The sequence below is a fragment of the Rana temporaria genome, chromosome 4, assembly GCF_905171775.1.
Source record: "Rana temporaria chromosome 4, aRanTem1.1, whole genome shotgun sequence".
NCBI lineage: Eukaryota > Metazoa > Chordata > Amphibia > Anura > Ranidae > Rana > Rana temporaria.
The window spans coordinates 280,336,102-280,357,486 of NC_053492.1; the positions used below are offsets into that span (position 1 = coordinate 280,336,102).

The window sequence follows — 21,385 nt, forward strand, 5'->3', positions numbered from 1 at the left end:
ACTCATAAGTGATGAAACACATTGGGCATGTCTGTACGGCAACCAAAATCATTGCATCAATGTTGTGAGAGTGTTTGGAGTCTCCCTGAACAGTCGTAAGCCAGCGTAGAGGTGGTGAGACTGAAGGGGGTCACTTTACTATGCTATGAGCTGTACAATGTTTGATACAAAATGTTTTACATGTGAGTTGATTGGATACTGGTTTTAGAATAAAGATTGTGCTTTGACAATATTACACTAGTGGAGCCTTTCTTTTTTTATGTTTACCCATGGATGTGCAACTTTCCTGCAGGAGCGGTGGAGAAGTGGATTGGCTTACTAAGGAATCTATTAAACTCTTTCCCACCGCGCCATAGCGAAAATACTGCTACAGCGCGGTGGAGTTATTCTGGGAGGATGTCCCTGGGACGTCCTCCCAGAGTCCTTCACTCACTCGCCCCCTGGGGCGCGCTCCGTGAATCATCTGTGAGCGCCGGGTCTAGAAGACCCGGCGCATCACAGATCACGGTAAATTGCAGCTGATATCGGCCGTTTACCACGTGATCGCTCCGTCAAATGACGGAGCGATCACTTGTAAACAAACCGGCGTCATGTAATGACGCCGGTTCCTTCTTCTCCTCTCTGTACCGATCGGTACAGTGTGAGAGGAGGGGGGGGAGCGGGTGTCAGCAGCAGCTGACTATTGCAGTCACAGATCCAGCCATCCATCCCTGCGCAATACTCTGCAATAACACCCCATACTGTCTGCAATACCCCCCCACACTCTGCAATACCCCCCACACTCTGCAATACCCCCCCACACTCTGCAATACCCCCCATACTGTGCAATACCCCCCATACTCTGCAATACCCCCCATATTGTGCAATACCCCCATACTCCGCAATACCCTCAATACTCCACAATACCCTAATACTCCACAATACCCCAATACTCCACAATACCCCAATACTCCAATACCTTGCAATACGTCGCCTATGGGGATTTTTAAGTAGCAAAGTTTGGCGCAATTCCACGAGTGTGTGCAATTTTGAAGGGTGACATGTTAGGTATCTATTTACTCAGCGTAACTTTATCTTTCATAGTATGCAAAAACATTGGGCTAACTTTACTGTTTTTTTTTTTTAAGCACAAAACAGTTTTTCTTTTTAAAAACACGCGTTCAAAAAATTGCTGCGAAAATACCGTGCAAGATAAAAATTTGCAACAACCGCCATTGTATTCTCTAGGGTCTTTGAAAAAAAAAGCATATATATAATGTTTTGGGGTTCTATGTAATTTTTTAGCAAATAAATGATGATTTTTACATGTAGGAGACAAATGTCAGAATTGGCCTGGGTGCTCCAGAACGCCTGATGGTGTTCCCTGCATGTTGGGCCTCTCTATGTGGCCACGCTGTGTAAAAGTCTCACGTGTGTGGTATTGCCATACTCAGGAGGAATAGCAGATAGTGTTTTGAGGTGTAATTTGTAGAATGCATATGCTGTGTGTGAGAAATAACCTGCTAATATGACAGAAACTAGAATTTTTATTTTATTTTTACAGAATTTTCAGTCTTTTTTCTTTTATAGCACAAAAAATAAAAACCGCAGTGGTGATCAAATACCACCAAAAGAAAGCTCTATTTGTGTGAAAAAAAGGACAAAAATTTCAGATGGGTACAATGTTGTATGACTGAGTAATTGTCATTCAAATTGTGAGAGCACCGAAAGCTGAAAATTGATCTGGTTAGGAAGGGGGTTTAAGTGCCCAGTGGTCAAGAGGTTAAAAAACTGATCCTTATTGCGTATTAGCCTAACCATGAGAGTGGTAGGCAATAGGATTTAGTGAGTTACTATTTTATCTGAGTGGGTCGGATGTGACACACAGCGTTGATGGATTTCTTTCAGTGTTTTTCTTAATTAGGATATCACTGGGAATCATAATTTTGCATGAATTTCGTTGGTTAAAGTGGACTGTTATTGGACATCTCTTTTTTGCTTATTTCATATTTTCACTTTACATAGAATATGGTTTTATAATTTTTATCACTTTTTTTGGATTGAGCACTCAAATAATTACCGTATTTATCGGTGTATAACACACACAGGCGTATAACACGCACCCCAACTTTAAGAGGGAAGTTTTAGGAAAAAAACTTTCCACAGCCCCCCTGCGTATAATACGCAGGCACAGTTTGCCCTCTATTTTCAAGGTAAAAAAGTGAGTGTTATATGCCAATAAATACAGTAGGTGTCATTGTTGCGCTACTGTGAATTTACATACATTTATTTTTGTATATATAATTAATTTCACTGTTTTTCATATGTATATATACAATATGTACATTTGCTATTTTTTTTTAGGAGCCTGCAGATCAGCAGATCGTGGGTGCAATGTCAAGCTCTTGCAGACTCTCAGTACAGCTGCCTGCCCACATCTACCATACGGGCAGACAGGTATTGAATAGCAGGAAGAATCAATGACCTAAAAGGGCACTTGCCTATCACCCCATATGGTCACAGTTAGAAAAAAATGCATACTTCTGCTTTAAAGTTGAATTTAGCGCTAAAGTGAAAGACATGCAAGCAAAATAATTTTTATTAAAAAAAATATTAAAAAAAAAAGACAATCACGGGCAAGGAAAATAAACATAAAAAAAAAACATAATTTTGCTTGGACCTGATAGGATGACCAAAGTCAGCATAGCTTTATCTTATTCACTAGGCTAAGGAAAAATCCCCTTACAAAAGGGACATCCTAATTGCTTTTAGTTTGAGTTTAAATTTAATGTATTTTTAGAGAGGCCTTCGTACTCCAGTACATACAGTAACTATTTGGAAATGTAAAAATGATTGTACAAACGTACAATTTAATTGTATCCTGCATTGTCATATTTTCAATAAATAATGTTGGTGAGGAATCTTTGTTTATTTGCTGAAAGTTCTGACACTATGCTTTTAATGCAAAACCCCCCTCATTTTGAAAATGTCATGACCTTGCTGCCATACTGATTCTCTGACATCAAAACTTTCACACAAATACCCAGTACAAGTATGTGGAAAAAGTATTTTGTCTGACCTTCATGATCTGCATTCTTAAGTGACTCACAATATTAATGCCAGAGGGTCAGCATAACCGCCAGACCAGAAAAAAAGACAGCACTTACAACCCCTGTATTTCTCTCCCTGGGTATACATTTCTACATACACCCTACATTTTGTTGCACCGTTAAACATATCATATAGATTAAAAAATAATTAAAGTGATGATACTCCCTCAGGAATGTTCACAAAATAAAACAGCGCTAAATGAATATGTATATATTCTTCTAAACATGAACAGTGTCACAAATAATATAATATAGAGATGAAAAAATATTAGTGATAATTTGTAACGAAATTCATAAAAAACCTGTGACACTAAAGAAACAGAACACTCATTGGGAAATCAGCTGCGGAATATTGTACCACAGGGTGCCAAGGGTGGACAGCCTGAACCGTATTATGGGTCACCTGGTATACAACAACAAGATAGAGAGAATGATCAGTATAATGTATACTACCAATCCCCTCGTCCACATCCGTCGTACGGTAGAAATGATCAAATTTATCAGATCACTAAATATGAAAAAATAAAATTTGAGTCACCCAGTTGAATCTACAATGAGGAGTAATATTGCCAAAAATTACATTGACAGTGGTCTAAAGAATAGATCTCTGTTTAACCCCCAGAATTCCAATAATCCCTATATTGAAGTGTTCAAACAATTGGTCTTAAAAGATATAGAAGAACTTCCACAGAAGAAAGGAGTTAACCCAGAATATTTTAGAGAGGGTGTGAAGTCCCTCGAGAATAAAAAGGACATTATTATCCGCCCAGCGGATAAGGGGGCGGAGTTGTGGTGATGGATAAAGTTTATTATCATGATCAACTAACCACGCTGCTGGAAGATCGCACCACATACAAGAGGTTGGGTTCAGATCCCACTGAATCCTATAAGGCACAGCTTGACTCTCTAATAAGTTGGGGGTTCCAGATCAATGCCCTTAATGCTAAAGAAAGAGCCTATTTGGCCCATTCTGTGTGTAGAATCCCAGTGATCTACACGCTACCGAAGATACATAAGCATGCAACATTGCCACCAGCCGACCGATTGTGAACGGCATTGGATCCGTCACTGCTAGACTAGGAGAATATTTGGATACATTTCTCCAACCGAGTGTGCGTGAAACAAAGGTATACCTTAAGGATACAGCAGATCTGCTTTTATCCCTGGAAGAAATAAATATTAATCCAAACTCTAAAACCTTTCTAGTAACGGCGGACGTAGCCTCATTGTACACAATAATACAGCACAAGGACGCGGCACTGGCACTCAATTGTGCATTGAGCAAGAGAGAGGAGATCCCACATACACAAAAAAGATTTCTGGGTCAGGCTCTAGAATTTTGTATGTCGCACAATTATTTTTGGTTCAATGGTTTCTTTTTTTCTCAACAGGTTGGCGTAGCTATGGGAGCTAAAATTGCTCCCAGCTTAGCCAACTTGTTCATGGCAGTGTGGGAGGATAAATGCATTTCAAAAATAGAAAACCTCAACTTATTTTCTACCGGAGATTTATTGATGATCTTTTCCTGATCTGGGAGGGATCAGAAATAGATCTTAAGTCATTCTTGGAAGGTCTGAACAACAACATTAATAACATCAAACTGGATTATGTGTTAAGTGACTGTTCGGTTAACTTCCTGGATGTAACTATAGAACTATGTGATGGCAAGTTGAAGACAAAACTGTATTTTAAGGCCACTGATCGTAACAGTTATTTGTCAATTAGAAGTGGTCATCACCCTGCCTGGATCAAAAATATACCCAAAGGCCAATTTTTACGAGTGCGTCGCAATTGCACTGAAGAGACAGATTTCTTTGAGCAAGCAGATAAATTAAAAAGTAGGTTTGTCCAAAAGGGGTATGATGAGGCGAATTTGGATGCGATCATTCAAGAGGTTGCCGAAAGACCTAGGGAACTCTGCTTCAAGAAAAAAGAGACGGAACAACTTGGTAATCAGCACCAATGGGGTTTCCTAACAGGTTTTCATACCCAATTTAAGGAAATAGAGACTATCTATAAAAAACATTGGCATATCCTCAGTAGAGATAGACATTTAGGTGAAGTTATTCCTGAACAACCTTGCTTCATCTACAGAAGAGCTCCAAATTTTGGGGATCGGGTTTGTTCCGTAAAATATTGGACCCACCTGATCGCCAACTTAAAATTGATCTGAAGGGGTTCTTCCCATGCAGAAAATGCATTTGCTGTCGCACCGTTAGAGTACATAATAAAGGGATTAACAAAGTCACCAGTACTGATGGAAAAACTTTTGAAATCAAAGAATTTAGTACATGTTATTCCTCATACATTTTTTACTTGCTATGGTGCCCATGTGGGCTATTATATGTTGGGAGGACTAAAAGACTTCTAAGAATCCGTATTACCGAGCATCTAGCCAATATTAGAAAAGGTTTTGAGGATCACAGTGTTTCGATGCATTTTAAAAAGAAACATAACCAGGATCCTACTCTTGCCCAATTCTGTGGCATAGACTGTGTCTATCCGACTTGGAGGGGGTCCCACAGAGTGCGTGATCTCTCACAACGTGAGACTCAGTGGATCTTTTTATTAAAATGTCTCTTCCCACAGGGTTTGAATATAGAGGTGGATCTGAACTGCTTCATTAATAATTCCTAGTATGGTGCCACCTCATGTATCTGCTATCTTGAATAATCTAATGAAATGCAACATTTTACCCCACTACTAACTCTAGTTTATTTTATTTTATATTTCTCTATGCCACCATTTTGCTTTTATATGTGGTGAGGTATGGGGCTCTTTACTACCTCTAATAGGGCTAGACTGGGCTTGATATTTGAAATATGTAATCAGACCCTGTTCTAATAACCCCCCCCCCTTTTATCTTTACATTATTCTGCTTTTGTGATTTTGGGAGGGTGATCTGCACTAATAGCAGTGTTTGAAGTAGTTCACCCCTCTAAAAATAGGCACTGAAGTTTAATTTTTAAATATTTTTATTTATATATAATTCTTATGTCTCATTTATTTATTCTTAATTTTATTTTTATTTTTAAATAAGAGATTTTCGCTACCATCCATATAAATATATCTTATTTTTAACTGTACTTTATGTAACACTCCAGTTTAAGGATATTCTATTTGGTAGTCACAGTGAGACTTTATGATAGATCATTTTTAGGCTGCCATGTGTATTCACAATGTAAACATGATGTGAATGAGTGATTTGTGGTTTGCGGGGACACCCGGGAAGCCGGTGCATTGGGTATGGAGTTCCTGCCTCGGTGTGCCGCCCACTGCTCTCACCGTGGTAGCCGATTTGTGTGTTTTGTCAGCCAATGACTTCACACGCTGGCTCATGCCCTTAGTGAGCCGTGTGCGCGCGTCACTTCCGCTCGGAGTGACGGCTGTGTGCGCGTGCTGGCCATTTGGGAAAGGGCTGCTGATTTGATCTGTCAGGATATAAGGAGGTGACCAGTGACTGTGTGGCCAATCCCATGAGTAAGTTGGAATAACGGAACATGTCAGGGCGTGGCCACACAGTCTGTCTTTGAAATTAACGTGACATGTTTGGACGCAGAGTGTTTTAAGCCTAAAGCAAGGAAATTGGATAAACGTTTTTATCTAGCAGTGATTCGCGGCACCGTGAGTAGTGAGATTCATCTTGCTGACTGGGGATCTGCCGTGACCACTTTTCACCAGTTGAGGATTTAAAGGAAGAGTTACTTGATGTGATGCATTGCTGGATTTTACAGATTTGTTTGTGAGTGTAACCTTTGAAGTTTAAGCGTGGTGTGTCATTAAAACTGTTTTTATGGTATCACACTATTTTGAACCTCTTTGTCTTTTCCTACCATACATGTGGAGTTTTTTGGAATTTATACCAGGAACATATCCTTACCAACTGGAAAGATCTAGATTTAAAAGCTTGTTTGCCAAAACACGCGAGTGTGAGGCATATTGGTCTGGTGAGTGTCCATTTTGATGGGGAAGGAATCACTGAACACTGTCTGGTGTGGTGGAAGTTCTTGAAGATCGCAAGATCCCTCATTATGTGAACTCTTTTGATCTTATTTATTTCCTGTACATAGACTTTTTTGCACATTGTGTGCTCCTATTTCACGTTTCTTTAGTGTCACAGGTTTTTTTTTATGAATTTAGTTACAAATTATCACTAATATTTTTTCAACTCTATATTCTATTATTTGTGACACTGTTCATGTTTAGAAGAATATATACATATTCATTTAGCGCTGTTTTATTTTGTGAACATTCCTGAGGGAGTATCATCACTTTATTTATTTTTTATCACTAATTTTCTTTAAACAGCAGCTAGGTATAACTAACACTTTCTATAAGCGCAACGGTGGGTGGCTAAGAGGGCGCTATTATCTAGATCACCTATTTTTCCAATATCATATAGATTACAAACCAATTGTACAGTCTTTGTATAATCTTTTTGGATGTACCAAAGCAAACATTATGTAGCGTTGGGCGAACAGCTCAAGCCGAGCAAAAGTTCAGCCAGAATATTGCCTGTGTGCCTGTTTTGCGAAAAACCCACATTTGTGGGGTCCCGTTCACCAGCCGAGCACCCCACAATGCACTGCACGCTGCATAGTGCATAGCTGGATGTTAAGACTGGGATGGGAAGCCGGCCGCTGCATCCTTAACAACAGATGAGTCATCAGCTGTCAGCGGTCTTCCCCGCTGACAGCTGAGTGAAAAATAAAAACCAAATGCTGGCAATAAAGAAAAGTGAGAAAACAATAATGTGGGGTCTGGTATGGATTTTTAGGGGGATTCCACGCAAAATTTTTTTTTTTAAATGTCAGGGGGGATGAGCGAGTGGGGGGAGTTGAGCATGCCCTCAACATGAAGGGGTGCTTTGGCTCTGCCCCCCCCCACTCCAAAGCACCTTGGGCCAGATCCACAAACTAGATACGACGGCGTATCTACTAATACGCCGTCGTATCTCTGTTTCTAACTATGCGACTGATTTATAGAATCAGTTACGCATAGCTAGCCCTAAGATCCGACAGGTGTAATTGAATTACACTGTCGGATCTTAAGGATGCAATTCTAGGCCGGCCGCTAGGTGGCGAGGCCATTGCGGCCGGCGTAGAATATGCAAATGAAGACTTACGGCGATCCCCGAACGTCCCGAACGGCCCGTCGATCAAAATCTACGTAGTTTCCGTCGGGTTATGCCGCGTAAAACTAGGGCTGAGCCCTAGTTCTCTTAAGCCATGGTAAGTATGGCCGTCGTTCCCGCGTCGAAATTTAAACCTCAACATCGTTTGCGTAAGACGTCCGTGAATGGCACTGGATGCCATTTACGTTAACGTCTAAGCAAATGACGTCGATGTGACGTCAGTTAGCGCAATGCACGTTGGGTAATTTACCCGACGGAGCATGCGCAGTACGTCCGGCGCGGGAGCGCGCCTAATTTAAATGGGACTCGCCCCATTCGATTGGGCCCGCCTTGCGCCGGACGGATTTAAGTTACACCGCTGCAAATTTCCAGGTAAGTGCTTTGTGGATCGGGCACTAACTTGGAAAAATTGCGGCGGTGTAACTTAAATCGGGAAAGTTAAGTTGCGCCCGGGCTACGTGGATCTGGCCCCTTGTCCCTATGTTGATGGGGACCAGGGCCTCTTCCCCACAACCCTGGGCTTTGGTTGTTGGGGTCTGTGGGCAGGAGGCTTATTGGAGTCTGGAAGCTTTCTTTTACAAGGGGACACACACCTTCATAGTATCTATGTCAGCAGTGAGATTTATTTCCAATTTTGCACTGGTAAAGTATATGCACTACCCATAAGTGAGCAGCCCCAGAGAATTCGATGCGATTACGATTATCAAGTCCACGATTCGATTCCACAATGCATGGCTCTCCCCCCAAAATACTAAAGGAGATGATCAGAGATGATCAGAGACTGCAGACGTGGTACTGGAGATGATCAGAGACTGCGGGCATAGTACAGGAGATGATCAGAGACTCTGGGCATAGTACAGGAGATGATCAGAGACTGTGGATATAGTACAGGAGATGATCAGAGACTGCGGACATAGTACAGGAGATGATCAGAGACTGCGGACACTGTACAGGAGATGATCAGAGACTGCAGACATGCTACAGGAGATGATCAGAGACTGCAGACATGCTACAGGAGATGATCAGAGACTGCAGACATGCTACAGGAGATGATTAGAGACTGCAGACATGCTACAGGAGATGATCAGAGACTACAGACATGCTACAGGAGATGTTAAGAGACTGCGGATACGCTACAGGAGATGATCAGAGACTGCGGACATGCTACAGGAGATGATCAGAGACTGCGGACATGCTACAGGAGATGATCAGGGACTGCGGACATGCTACAGGAGATGATCAGAGATTTCAGAAATGCTACAGGAGATGATCAGAGACTGCGAACATGCTACAGGAGATGATCAGAGACTGCGGACATGATACAGGAGATGATCAGAGACTGCGGACATGCTACAGGAGATGATCAGAGACTGTGGGCATGCTACAGGAGATGATCAGAGACTGTGGACATGCTACAGGAGATGATCAGAGACTGTGGACATAGTACAGGAGATGGTCGCACATGTTAACCACTTAAAGACCTTAGGTGTTTTTCAGATTTGGTGTTTGCAAGACTAAAACAGTTTTTTCTGCTAGAAAATTACTTAAAACCCCCAAACATTATATATTTTTTTTCTAACACCCTAGAGAATAAAATAGTGGTCATTGCAATACTTTTTGTCACATCGTATTTGCGCAGCGGTCTTACAAGCGCACTTTTTTTGGAAAAAATCACTTTTTTGAATTAAAAAATAAGACAACAATAAATTTGGCCCAATTTTTTTATATATTGTGAAAGATAATGTTACGCCGAGTAAAATGATACCCAACATGTCACGCTTAAAAATTGCGCACGCTCGTGGCATGGCGTCAAACTTTTACCCTTAAAAATCTCGATAGGCGACGTTTAAAAAATTCTATAGGTTGCATTTTTTGAGCTACAGAGTAGGCCTAGGGCTAGAATTATTGCTCTTGCTCTAACGATCACGGCGATACCTCACTTGTGTGATTTGAACACCGTTTTCATATGCGGGCACTACTCGCGTATGCGTTCGCTTCTGCGCGCGAGCTCGTCGGGACGGGGCGCTTTAAAAAACATTTTTTTTGTTTTCTTATTTATTTTTATTTATTTTATTACTTTTTACACTGAAAAAATATAATTTGATCACTTTTATTCCTATTATAAGGAATGTAAACATCCCTTGTAATAGAAAAAAGCATGACAGGTCCTCTTAAATATGAGATCTGGGGTCAAAAAGACCTCAGATCTCATAATTAGACTAAAATGCAAAAAAAAAAAAAAAAATTTGAAAATGTCATTTTTTCAAATGACAAAAAAAAAAAATGTTTCTTTAAGAGGCTGGGCGGGACTGACGTTTTGATGTCACTTCCGCCCAGCAGAGCTATGGGGATGGGCGAAGGAGGTTTTTCCTTCAGTCCCGTCCCCAGTCAGCTGCCGAACGGTCCCGATCGCCTCCGCCGCTACCGACGGCTAAGCGGCGGAGGGCGCGGGAGAGCGACGGGAGCGGGGGGGCCCCGCTCCCGCCACCGATAACGACGATCTTGCGAATCCGCCGCGGAGACCACCATTATCGTGTACAGGACCGCTCATGCTAAAGATAGATACCTCGGTTGTGGCAGCAGCTGCTGCCGTTACCGAGATATCCATCTTTAAATTTTGGACGTATATATACATGAGCAGGTCTGGAAGTGGTTAAAGAACCCTAATTGGTGCACAGACAGCAGTTCAGTTCTACTTCAATAGTTCCCAGATTCAGTCCCAGGAAGCTGAAATCTGATGGGTAACACTGCCCGCTGCACTTTACCCACTGATTGTTTTCAGGCCCCACTCACACCTATGCAGGTGCAACAGAGCAGTTTTGTGGATCACGGGCAGCTTGAAAAATCGCACAAAAGTGCATGATGCTTTATAATTCATAGCACACCAAAACGCATGACACTTTATCACACACTTTGTGTGCATGGGGGGTGCTGTGTGCCTGCAAAAATACTATGTGTTTGTTTATGCATTGTGTGATTTTGCATGTGTTCCTACAGTGCACAAATGTGAAACTAGCCTTAATGGATTACCTAAATGTAACTTGTTCAAATGCTTTGTAGTAGGTCCTGCTGGTTGTCTTCTATAGAATTAGTGATAACTGACTATGGAAGCTTGCCTCACACAGCAGCTAGATACAGTATGTGTAATATGAATACAGGGTGAGCAGGGAATGGTGCTATACGGCACTGGCTGACCATTACTCACTTTGCAAACTCCTCAAGCTTCAATGCCACCAAAGAGACTGAACTGAGCCCCAGGTCCTGGTAGAATTGGGCACACTCCCCCGCATCCCGTATTATCTCCATACACGTGTCTTAAGGAAGCTGCCATCAGCTGTAACCCTCTACGTTATTTCCATGCCCACATACACGGAGCAGGACGGTCACACACAACGCCACCTGGTGGTGAGAGGGAATATTGTTCCTCTTTCAGAACACGGAGACAATTTCAATGTCGGCTGTTACAGAGAAGGTAACATCTGAACGGAGCGCTCTCCCGGGAAACACTTCTAAACCTTGTGGACAGCCCTCCCATAAGTGTTGAAGCTGTTATAGTTGCAAAGAGTGGGCCAACTCAATATTGATTTTTTAAGAAATGACACTTTGTGCAGTGACAGTTCTAAGTACAGGAAACATGCACTTTTTCACATGCTTACTTTACACCCCCCCCTAGCTACGAAATTTAAAGGAATATTTTACTTTTATTGTTTCACTCTAAGCATTATTAAATTCACTGCTCCCGAAAAATGGCCGTTTTTAAAACTTTTTTTTGCATTGATACATGTCCCCTGGGACAGGACCCAGGTCCCCAAACACCTTTTAGTACAATAACTTGCATATTAGCCTTTAAAATTAGCACTTTAGATTTCTCCCATAGACTTTAACAGGGTGTTCCACGGCTTTTCGAATTTGCCGCGAACAGTCAATGTTTGAGTCGAACATGAGTTCGACTCGAACTCGAAGCTCATCCCTAATCTACACTCACCCTGCTCCAATAGTAATCCCACTCTCCAATTTCCCACTTAAACAATCCCTTGCAACAAAGTCTAGCTTCCCATCTCACATATCCCCAGTGTCACTTCAACTATTCTCAGACTATAGGGACACGGCCCCTGCTAACAGCCTGTATTGTTGTGCTGCCCCCTTTGAACCTCTGTTGTGTACAATATCACTGACACACTCCTCCTTCAGCCTATATGGTGATGCTGATACTGTCCCCACCACATTCATTGTCCCAGAAAAACCTTTTTCAGTTTATTGTGGCCTATTTTGTAAAGACCAACTTTGACATTGATTCCTGTGTAAAACCCTAGGTACACAGCCTTCATGCTTTTTGAGCCAGTTTACTGTACTGCCCACTGTCTTATCTTACACATTTAAACTTGCTGCATAAACTGCCAACAGTCATAACCTCTGTACTCTTCTCCTGCATATTCTGCCTATTATGATACCTTCTGCACTTCTCTCCAAACCATATTTCCCTCTAAGATGTTTTTTTAGCATTGCTTGTAAAAATCCTCAACCATGCTTGTTCTGGAATGGATGATTATTCTAGTTTTATATAAAGAATATCCTACCAGGGATTCTGTGTTGGCAGTGATTTAAGGTATAAAATCATAGTAAGATACCAAGCAGAGAGAAAAGCCATCACCCAGCAATCAGAACATACAGCATTCATAATGAGAAGGTACAGTACAAGTCTTATTTATTTTTTCTACCAGAAAACATTATCTGATGCTTTGTTCTCCAAAATAGACAACATAGGCAAAATGGCTGACCCTTTTGTGCTGGAGGGCATGAAGTAAAATAAAGCATAGTTTGCATCTTTAAACTATGTTTGAATTTTCAGTAAAGTATCATCACTTTTACCTTTCATCGACTTGAATACCTTTTCTCTTAATAGATAGATTTACCTTTTTTAGGTTGTGTGGCTTCTTGTTTTCTAACTGGGGTCTCTGCAAAAGAAGTGTTAAGTACATTTTATAATAAAACTAAATATAAATGTAAGATAAATGTATGAGAAGCAATATGTAACAACCAATCTTTAAATAACAATGTCGTTTTGGGTGGCATATGCAATAAAATCAATAAAATCAGATATATGATATCCGTGAACAAAGAACCAATCTCAAAACTTAATGGCCTCAGCACTTTCTGAGTGTCAATAACAAATTACAGCCACATCTGTAGCTGTCCTAAAATAAAATACCACCCACATATAATCTTCTATAATGTAACACATGTCTAGATATAATACAGATGGGATTTGACAATGAAATGATAAAAATAGAATGTCTTTGACCCATTCATCTTTTGTTATATTTTTCACTTGGTATCAACTAGGTAACATTGCTTATTTATATGTACAAAACCTTGCAGCAAGAATTTTGGTACTGTAATTATGCTACGAGAAAAGCAATAATTCTAAATAGGACCATAGATTTTAGCTTTACACCATACTTTCATAGACAGTTCAGATTACTAACATTGTACCCACAAAATCATTTTTTTTTTTATTATTCCGATTTGGACAACCTATAAAAATATATCTATCATACTTTTCTGAAACTATTCTAAATACAGTATACTGTTTGCTATTTAAGATAAAATATAATTCATAAAGAATGAGCAACACATTTTTTAACTATGGAAAATTGCTTAAAGCCAGAAAATGAAAATACATGCATGGCAAAAAAATATTAAGACATACTGTACAAATTAAAATTGTGATGATCCAAGCAAAGGCCTTAAAGGACTAAGACTGATGAAATCTCGCAATTGAAAAGGATAGATGTTGAAGCCAAAATATGGGAATCAAGTGAAATAGATAACATGAAACTGTATAAATTTAAAATATCTGCAAATTGCAGATGAAAACCTGCCTGATAAAGCTGTGTTTACCTGATTTGTGCAAGATATCCAGCGTAAAAAAAAAAGAAAATGGCCTTAGTTGAAACACGTGGATGAAACACGTCAAGAAGAGAACATTTTAATTAATTGGCTTAACTATTCTAAAAAAAAGTCACAGTATCTGATCTGTCATCATTTGTATGCAAATCCTTAGAAATGGCTGATTGTTACACATTTTATAATTGAGAATTAGTACATATTTCATCTCTGCACGAGTGTCAAAAATATAAACACATATTCAGAAGAATATTAATAATTGTTTTTAATTTGTTTGTTTGTAATTGATACAATTACAAAATGACAACATTTTGGAAGTCAGACACCACTTGCATGTTTCTGTGACACTTTTTTGATTTTGCTAATGTTTAAATGTCATGCCAAGATGTCAGCAGCTAGATCATGACATACAAACCCCTTTAAATGAATTACCATAAAGTAATAGTGAAGAAGAAATATACTATAACTGATGTTTGCCAAAATGTTAACTGCATTTCTTTAACTTGGATCAGACAATGATTTTACGTGCCATTTCTTTAATCACAGACAAGTGTGCTACCTTGATCTTTCTTGTGTCAAAATGTTCAAATCAAGAAGAAAGAATATACCAGTAAATACACTGACCATAAAGCATGTACAAAAAGCCTATAGAGTCAAAGTCAGTATTGCTGAAACAATCTTATACCTCTTACACACGTTCAAAATTTCCGATGGAAAAAGTCAGACGGAATTTGGACAGGCCCCATCACAGTTAGAAAGAGGACGAAAAAATTGGAAATTTCGTTTGTCTATATGGAACTCCAACGGAGAAAAAAACATGCATGCTCAGAATCAAGTTAACGCATGCTCAGAAGCATTGAACTTGAATTTTTCTCAGCTCGTCATATGTGTTGTACATCACCGTGGTTTTGACGGTCGGTATTTGGTGTGACAGTGTGTATGCAAGACAGCTTGAACGGAATTCCGTTGGAAAAACCCATCAGAGTTTATTCCAACGGAAACTCCGATCGTGTGTACAGGGCATTGGAGGTACCTAATTATCAAGCACTGAGAATATTACTGATGCAGATAAAGAAGCCCAAAATTATCATTATTTTAAAGATTTGTGGATTATACTTTATAATATTCCTCTTAACACCTTCCTTAGACCTTCCAACCCTCTTAGAAAAATATATATACCGATTAGGAACCTCTAGAGACACCTCCAAAAGCTGCAGATGTCATATGGGTCTAGATTTTAGAATTAGACTGGAACATTAAAAAGTATACATTCTGCAGGAACAACAGCCTAAAATAACATCAGCTTACCAAAGAAGGGACAGGAAGTAGGAAAGACATGAGTCAACAAAAACCCAGTAATTTATACCAATAGGCATTAGCATGGATTTTTACACAGTAATTTGGAAATGTGAAAAACTTTAATAGAAAATGAATTTTAATACAGATACAACATATATTACTGTGCACACAGTATGCTGTAATTTAAATTGCAGCTTAATGAGTTCTCAGAGCAGCAACTTTTGTTAGCCACCTACATTAAAGGAACTGTATTTATGTATAGTAATTTAATTTTGAAAGGAGGAATGCTTGCCATGCTAGTCACATTAGTGCTGCTGAAATACAATTTCAAATATCTCATAGTCTGTATTAGTTTACTGATACACTGTTTTGCAACATTATCAAATATTCTTCATTATCTACAGTAGGGATGAGCCGAACACCCCCTGTTCGGTTCGCACCAGAACCTGCGAACACACCAAATGTTCGTGTGAACTTTAGAACCCTATTAATGTCTATGGGACTCGAACATTTGAAATCTAAAGTGCTAATTTTAAAGGCTAATATGCAAGTTATTGTCCTAAAATGTGTTTGGGGACCTGGGTCCTGCCCCAGGGGACATGTATCAATGCAAAAAAAAGTTTTAAAAACGTCAGTTTTTTCGGGAGCAGTGATTTTAATAATGCTTAGAGTGAAACAATAAAATTGAAATATTCCTTTAAATTTCGTACCTAGGGGGGCTGTAAAGTAAGCATGTGAAATAGCGCATGTTTCCCGTACTTAGAACTGTCACTGCACAAAGTGTCATTTCTGAAAGAAAAAAAGTAATTTAAAACCGGACTCGCGGCTATAATGAATTGTCGGCTCCCGGCAACTCAGAGAGAATTCATTCATATAAAAAAAAGGGTGGGGGTCCCCCCCAAATTCAAATATCAGGCCCTTCAGGTCTGGTATGGATATTAGGGGAAACCCGGCGTCAATTTAAAAAGAAATGACGTGGGGTTCCCCCCAAATATCCATTCCAGACCCTTCAGGTCTGGTGTGGATTTTAAGGGGAACTCCACCCCAATTTTTTTTCAAAAATGGCGTGGAGTTCACCCAAAAATCCACACCAGACCCCTTATCCGAGCACGTTAACCTGGCCGGCCGCAGAAAAGAGGGGGGGACAGAGTGTGGCCCCCCTCTCCTGAACCGTACCAGGCCACATGCCCTCAACATGGGGAGGATGTCCCCATGTTGATGGGGACAAGGGCCGCAGACCCCCACAACCCTGGCCAGTGGTTGTGGGGGTCTGCGGGCGGGGGGCTTATCAGAATCTGGAAGACCCCTTTAACAAAGGGGAACCCCAGATCCTGCCCCCCCATGTGAATTGGTAATGGATTATATTGTACCCCTACCATTTCACGAAGGATGTGTAAATAGTTGTAAAAAACACACACACAGCAGTGGTAATTCACTCGGTCCTGGCTCCCTGCTCCAACGTTGTCGGTATCCAGCGACGGGTGATCTGCTCTCCGGTCCAGCGATGAAAAGATCATCCGGGATCCAGAGCGCAGCATCGCCCGCCTCCTCTCTCTGCCGGACACAGCCCGGCCAATGACGCGGCTGAAGCTGTGACATTTATTTTATTGGTTAGGCGGGGCCACCTGTCACGTGACCCCACCCCCTCTGACGCAAGGGGCAAGCCAGGCTTCCCTAATGACGTAGCAGAGGGTGCATCAGAGAGGGACGGGGTAATGTGACGGGTGGCCCCGCCTCACCAATAAAAGAAATGTCACAGCTTCAGCCACGTCATTCGCCGGGATGTGTCTGGTGGAGAGAGGAGGCGGGCGATGCTGCACTCTGGATCCCGGATGATCTTCTCATCGCTGGACCGGAGAGGAGATCACCCGTCGCTGGATACCGACAACGTTGGGGCAGGGGGCCGGGACCGAGTGGATTACCACCGCTGGATTTTTTTTATCAATAAAGGACTTTTTTCTATGGTGTGTGTGTGTTTTTTACAACTATTTACACTTCCTTCGTGAAATGGTAGGGGTACATTACCAATTCACATAGGGGGGGGCCAGGATTTGGGGGTCCCCTTTGTTAAATGGGTCTGATAAGATTCTGATAAGCCCCCCGCCCACAGACCCCCACAACCACCGGCCAGGGTTGTGGGGATGAGGCCCTTGTCCCCATCAACATGGGGACATCCTCAGTGTCTGAATGGACACAGGGAGCTGTGGTTCAGCTCAGGTGCTCCATAGCAAGCTGCTTGCTGTGGGGGCACTCAACAGGAGGGAGGGGCCAAGAGAGCCAAAGAGGCACCCAAGAAGAAGAGGATCGGGGCTCATCTGTGCAAATCCACTGCACAGAGCAGGAAAGTATAACATGTTTGTTATTTTTAGAGGAAAAAAGGAGACTTTACAATAACCTTAAAGGGGTTGTAAAGGTATTTTTTTCCAAAATAGCTTCCTTTACCTTACTGCAGTCCTCCTTCACTTACCTCATCCTTCGATTTTGCTTTTAAATGTCCTTATTTCTTCTGAGAAATCCTCACTTCCTGTTCTTCTGTCTGTAACTACACACAGTAATGCAAGACTTTCTCCCTGGTGTGGAGTGTCGTGCCTTCCCCCTCCCCTTGGACAACAGGAGAGTCAGGACGCCCACTAACACACAGCTCCTTTCTCTATCTGCAACGTAGAGAGTGTCCTGACTCTCCTGTTGTCCAAGGGAGGGTGTGAGCATGACACTCCACACCAGGGAGAAAACCTTGCATCACTGTGTGGAGTTACAGACAGAAGAATAGGAAATGAGGATTTCTCAGAAGAAATAAGGACATTTAAAAGCAAAATCGAAGGATGAGGTAAGTGAAGGAGGACTGCACTAAGGTAAAGGAAGCTATTTAGGAAAAAAATACCTTTACAACCCCTTTAAAGTTATTGTAAAGTCTCCTTTTTTCCTCTAAAAATAACAAACATGTTATACTTTCCTGCTCTGTGCAGTGGATTTGCACAGATGAGCCCCGATCCTCTGTAAGTGAAGGAGGACTACACTAAGGTAAAGGAAGCTATTTCGGAAAAAAATAATTACCTTTACAACCCCTTTAAATGTGGTGGCTGCATTTTTTTTCTTTCCCTTATTTTTTGGGTACATCTACTCTGGATGGAAGACCTAAAGATCCACCTTTGGACAGCACCTGTGTCAATCTGGGAAGAGGGTTGTGTCTTATGCCGCGTACACACGATCAGTCCATCCGATGAGAACGGACTGATGGACCGTTTTCATCGGTTAAAAGATGAAGCTGACTGATGGTCCGTCACGCCTACACACCATCGGTTAAAAAAACGATTGTGTCAGAACGTGGTGACGTAAAACACAACGATGTGCTGAAAAAAATTAAGTTCAATGCTTCCAAGCATGCGTCGACTTGATTCTGACCATGTGTGGATTTTTAACCGATGGTTGTGCCTACTATCGATCGTTTTTTTCCCATCGGTTAGGAATCCATCGGTTAAATTTAAAGCAAGTTGGCTTTTTTTTTAACCAATGGTTAAATAACCTATGGGGTCCACACACGATCGGTTTTGACCGATAAAAACGGTCCATCAGACCGTTGTCCTCTGTTTAACCTATCGTGTGTACGAGGCCTGAGATGCACTAGCAAATTTAGATGGTCTTGACTAACAAATAAAGCCAAGCTCCAGTTATCACCTTTTAAGCACTTACAACAGTTCGTTCTCTTTTAGGATAACATGTTTACTTAAATTAATATAATATGATCATATGATCCCCGTCAGTGTTAAATGGTTTGTCTTAAGCCTCTAACTTCCACTTTGGCTGCACAGCTTGGTCTGTTAAAGGAAGGTGAAAGATGACAGACCTACTGGCCAGATCATAAAATAAAATAAAAAGATACTAATGCAGCCACCGCAATGGTAAATTGCAATGTATTCAATTTTTGTTTTTAGGATTAAAGGGGTTGCAGAGTCTCACAGGTTTTCACCATAATGCATTCTATGCATTAGGGGAAAAACCTTCTGTGCTGCAGCTGCCCCCAGACCCCCCTCCTCTTTTTTCTTACCTGAATGCATCCATTCCAGCGATGAGCATGAGCCCAGCAGCTCCAGCCATGGTCTCTGTCCTCATTGGATAGATTGATAGCAGCAAGCGCCATTGGCTTCCACTGCTCTCAATCAAATCCAGTGACACGAGAGCAGCAGATGGGGCTGAGTCCTGCTGTCTGTGTCAATAGACACAGCAGCAGGACTTGTAAGCGCGCCTGCACGGCTGCCTCCATGGAAAGCGGCTCTCTGCAGGGGCACCAGATGAAGAGGAGGAGCCAGGGGCACCGCCAGGGCACCCCAGAAGAAAAGGATTGCACAGAACAGGTCAGTATAACATGTTGGTTATTAAAAAAAAAAACCTTTACAATCACTTTAATGATTAACATCTCTTTGTTAAACCCTATCATTTAAATATAAATTAACAGGTAGATGACTCGCTTGTTCCAAAAACAGACTATTTTGTTGCAGTTTATCAGTTATATTAGTTTATCTATTTAAATTGACCTTTTAGGATCACTTTGAGTTATCAAACATACTGTATGTCTAATAAACTCTAGTAATGTCCCCTACTGCCAACATACTAAGCTTGTTGAAAAACATGACTTTATTTTTTTTTACAGATAGCCTTTGTCAGGTACAATATATTTTCCTGTCATGTTCGGAATTTCATAATATTTTAGCAGTAAAGCAGAAGTTTGTCTATCTAAAGTTTGATTCAAGACAGAATATAACAATCCTCCCACAGGCGTAAAGCCTTTCTCTTTCTATAAGCCCCACTCTCTAATCAAGACATACTGTACTTACACTAGTATAAGCACTGGGAAGGGAATATAGTCTTACAGAATGTGCATCACTACAATGTTAGCCCAGTTATCCACACTGGAATTATGGAGTGAGATCATGGTGTCCCAGGAAGGCTGCAGCTGAAACAATATACTTGCCTTCTAAATATCTATATTCTCTATACAGTAAATCTTGCCTTCTGAGGGATTCACCTATGCAATGAACAGTATATAGGTATATATGTATACGGCAGAGCAATTACAATGTGATCATAAAGAAAGCATGCTTTCTTTAAATTACAGTACATTACTTTATCAATATTTGGTGCTATATAATGAAGCAAAACACCATTCAGTTTGAAAATAACATATTTATTTACAACATAAAGCAACAATGAAGTGCATGTGGTAAAAAGCATTGCATTTGACATGCTTGCATTTAAGGAAACATGAATAGCTAGCTACTTTGGCTCAGCATGGTTGCATGATTTCAGGGTGATGGTGCATTGATGTTACTACCTTTCTGTGGTTCTTTAGGCTCCCTTTCTTGTTTTTGCTCTTGTTTCTCTGAAAAATAAATATGTATATATTTTGTAGTTTATTTCCTTTAAAGCCTTACTATGTACTTACAGTATTCTTAAAGCAGGCAAGCAGTCTTGTGATCCAGGAACTCTAGCACACTGCTTAGCTAGGTGAATTGTTTCCTTAGTACTTTGTGTGTAGTATAGTTGTTCCAGGATCCATGAGTCTGGATGAGGCCCAATCTACGGTACTTTTGGAGTCTGCACTGGATCATATGAATCCGCTTGCATGTTCAAAATGTAATTAATGTAGGCAACATAAATAGGATATGCTCACTAGTTTCTGTGTTCGTGCTTCTGAATAGAATACATTAAAGCTATAGTACTTTAAATTACATAATTTTTCTACAGTTCCAAATGTAGTAGCAGTTATAAGTCATAGTTTTATGTCAAGGTTCACTAGTTTAAATTATTACCTCTTTTTGCCTCTGTTGGCTCATGTTCTTTTACATGGGTCTCTAAAAAATATAGGAATTAACACATTACAATTTGTACATACAAATAAATAAAAAATGCATTGTTTGCAAAGCCATCATGTTTTATCTTATAATATTATTATGAATAA

At 40.7% G+C, this 21,385-nt stretch overlaps 1 protein-coding gene across 1 annotated transcript in view; it reads right to left on the reverse strand.

Moving 5' to 3' along the window:
• Positions 1–21,385, reverse strand: part of LOC120935721 (titin-like) — a 433,372-nt gene that overhangs the window by 32,177 nt on the left and 379,810 nt on the right. The window contains exons 54-56 of the mRNA XM_040347780.1: positions 21,237–21,278; positions 20,759–20,806; positions 13,137–13,178 (exon numbers count right to left, since the gene is read on the reverse strand). Of these exons, the coding sequence (XP_040203714.1) occupies positions 13,137–13,178; positions 20,759–20,806; positions 21,237–21,278 (132 nt within the window). The remainder of the gene's footprint in view (positions 1–13,136; positions 13,179–20,758; positions 20,807–21,236; positions 21,279–21,385) is intronic.